Source organism: Tupaia chinensis, unplaced genomic scaffold, assembly GCF_000334495.1.
Source record: "Tupaia chinensis unplaced genomic scaffold, TupChi_1.0 Scaffold000362_1, whole genome shotgun sequence".
Taxonomy (NCBI): Eukaryota; Metazoa; Chordata; class Mammalia; order Scandentia; family Tupaiidae; genus Tupaia; species Tupaia belangeri.
In genome coordinates, this window is record NW_006159859.1 from 4,001,135 (window position 1) to 4,004,541 (window position 3,407).

A 3,407-nucleotide genomic window follows, 5' to 3' on the forward strand; every position below is an offset into this window, starting at 1 on the left:
TAAAGAAAAAACCCCCCCAAAAAAAAAAAAAAAAAAGATATTTTTGCTATAGGGTGTGTGTGCTCACTGGAGGGACAGAGAGAAAGAAAGCGAGAAATCACCTCTCAGTGGGGATAGCCACGCCTCAATCCCTTCTCCTCCATTCTCCTCTCAGGATTTTGGGCACCCACACATGCACACATACCTGGAGTAAATTTTAAGCCACCGTGTCTGGAACTCAACCATGGTTGACTACATGGGAGTCTAGCAATGTTACCATCACACCATCTGCTAATCCCAGGAGTTATGTTTTTAAAAAGAGTACTTTTAAACATATACTTTGAAATATTTATAAATGAAATGATAAATATCTTATATTTGCTTAAAAGTAATTTGGGTGGTAAGTAATAATATCCAATCAAGGACTGCCATGAGTTGATCATAACTGCAAATAGGTAAATCCATGAGGATTATTGCTTTAATTGTTTGAAACTTTCCATAATAGAAAATAAGGGAAAAAATTCCAACTAGAGGAAACTTTTTTTTTTAGAAATATTTTTATTTAATTATTTATTTATTCATTCACTTATTTTATTTGAGAAGAGAGAGAGAAAGTGAGAAAGCAAGCTGCCAAGTCTGGGACTTGAACCGTGGTCGGCCATATGGGAGTGTCCAGCACCTTAACCACCATGTCACTTGCTGGTCCCCACCAACTAGAGGAAATTTTAAAATCAATAATTTTAGAAAAGATGATTGACTGAGGGCTAATAGCAGAGAGAGTGGCTTGGGTTAAATTAAAACCTAACTAGTCATTCAAATTCATTACCCCAGAGTGACTCATTTTAGGGACAAATTCAAGGCCAAGAAAAATCAGATGGTGTGAAATATACCAAGGGGATAGGCCAGCAGGTGGCATAGTGGTTAGGGTGCTGGATTCAACAGTCTCTGGTTTAACTCCCAGGCCTGTTGGCCAGGAAGACATGCCGGGTGCGTGTGTGTGCATACCCGATGGAAGACAAGGAATTGTGGCATGGCCATCCCCTCCGGAGATGCAAGCACATATACCCTATAGCAAGAGGGTATTAAAAAGAAAAAATATATACATAAGCACACACACACACACACACACACACACACACACTAAGGGGGAAAAAAGAAAGTTCAAATATTTAAATAAAGGTTATTTCTAACATTTTTACCTTGAGTTCCAGTCTTGTGGTATTTGCTTGGCACCGATATGTGGCAAGAAGAAAGTTGTCATTTGACTAGAAAGAATGCAAAGTTGAGGAAAAGCCTGAATCCATGTTTTTAACAATAAAAACAGCACCAATAACAATAATGATTACCAATTATTTGACTATCTACCATTTGTGCTAAGTGCTTTTTTTTTTTTTTGGAGAGGTTTTTGCTATAGGGCACGTGCGCTCGCCAGACAGACAGAGAGAGACATAGAGACAGAAAGCGAGAAATCACCCCCCAGGGGGGATGGTCACGCCACAATCCCTTCTCCTCCATTCTCCTCTCGGGATCTTGGGTATGCATGCACACGCGCCCAGTGTGAGTTTTAAGCCACCGGGTCCGGGACACGAACCGCGGTCGACTACATGGGAGTCCAGCGACATAGCCATTACGCTAACTGCTGGTCCCCTGTGCTAAGTGCTTTTGAAACATGTTCCCGTTTATTCCTGCAAACAACCCTGTGCACTAAGTTTACTAAGTCTACATAGACACAGAAGTTGAGGCCATGAAGGATAAGGTACGTTCTCCCATCACCAGTCAGTGATGACACTAGAAATCAAATTCATAGACATGAGACTCTGAAGCTCATGCTCTTTCTACCTTGGGGTCTCTACAATAACATTCTTACACATTGACGAATTCTTCTTAAAATCTGACAATGCGAGCATGTTTACATTATAAAGGCAGGTATATCAATGTTTGACATTTCACTGAAGGTCTTTCATTATCACAAATACTTTTTAGAAGAGAATTCTTTTTTTCTTTTCTTTTTTGAGAGATTTTTGCTATAGAGTGCCTGTGCTCATTGAAGAGACAGAGACAGAGAGACAAAAAGTGAGAAATAACCCCCCCCGGGGGGGTGGTGGCCACCCTTTAATCTTTTCCCCTCCATTTACCTCTCGGGATTTTGGGCACGCAAACACACAAGTCTGGCATAAGTGTCAAGTGGCCAGATCCAGGACTCAATCAACCATGTGGGAGTCCAGCGCCTTAACCATTATGCCACCTGCTGGCCCCAAAAGAGAAATATTTCATATCTGTATTCTCGGCAAATATATAGCATACTTTAGTTAGTTACTAAGTACATGTTCGTTGAATTAAATAAAAGAGGCTTCTTTGAATATTATAACTTTTTGAAACTGAATATTAAACTATTAAACAGAAAAAAAAGAAAAAAAAAACTAGGTATATAAATTCCAAAAGGTAAAGCAACATGAAATATTTTGTATGTAATTTTCAGGTACTGCTGTTTCTCTATTTTTAATAAATAAATAAAGGGACCAGCAGATACTGTAATAGTTACATTGCTGGACTCCACATAGTTGACCTCGGTTTGACTTCCGGACCTGGTGGCTTAAAACTCACACCTGGCACATGTGCATTATGCCCAAACACCCTAGAGGAGACTGGAGGAGGAGGGATTGTGGTGTGGCCATTCCCCCTGGTGTGTGTGTGTGTGTGGGGGGGGGATTTCTCCCTGTCTGTCTCTGTCTCTCTTGCGAGCACACGTGTCCTATAGCAAGCATTTGACAAACCCAGTTCTCTATGCCGCAAATCCAGACTTACATTCGGCAGGAAATGAAGGAATATTTCAAAGGTTTTGAGAGAAGATAAGTATGGTAATATATTTGAATCAATATACAGTGTATTCATGATGGGAAAAATACATTTGGTATGCTGTAATGATATACAGTGGTATATGCTGTAATGATATACATTAAAAAGTGCTAGGAAAAAAGAGAAGAAAAAAAGAGAAATGTTGGAGTGATGTTTGCTTTTTTAGGAAGATCTCTCTGGGTGCAATGTATGGCACAGCCTGCAGACCAGAAGTAGGACTGGGGTTAGAAAACCTGATAGAGTAGTTCAAGAAAGGCAGGATGAGAGCCTGGACAAAGGGAACAGAAAGGAAGCAGAGGGGCCAGCAGATGGCAAAGCAGTTACGTTGCTAGACTCCCACACGGCTGATAACAGTTCAAGTCCCAGACCAGTGGCTTTTAACTCATGCTAGACACATGTGCATGCGTGCCCAAGATGCTAGGAAGAGAATGGAGGAGAAGGGATTGATTGCAGTGTGGCCATCTCCCTGAGGGGTGGCTTCTTACTTTACCTCTCACTGTCTCTGTCTCTCTCTCTCCAGTGAACACACACACCCTAAGACAAAAACCTCTACCAAAAAAAAAAAAAAAAAG

The 3,407-nt window shown here is 40.8% G+C and overlaps 1 protein-coding gene across 1 annotated transcript in view; it reads right to left on the reverse strand.

Annotated features, from left to right (window-relative positions):
* Positions 1–3,407, reverse strand: part of BBS7 (Bardet-Biedl syndrome 7) — a 34,388-nt gene that overhangs the window by 8,496 nt on the left and 22,485 nt on the right. Inside the window, exon 14 of the mRNA XM_027773677.1 lies at positions 1,179–1,244. Coding sequence (XP_027629478.1) covers positions 1,179–1,244 — 66 coding nt within the window. The remainder of the gene's footprint in view (positions 1–1,178; positions 1,245–3,407) is intronic.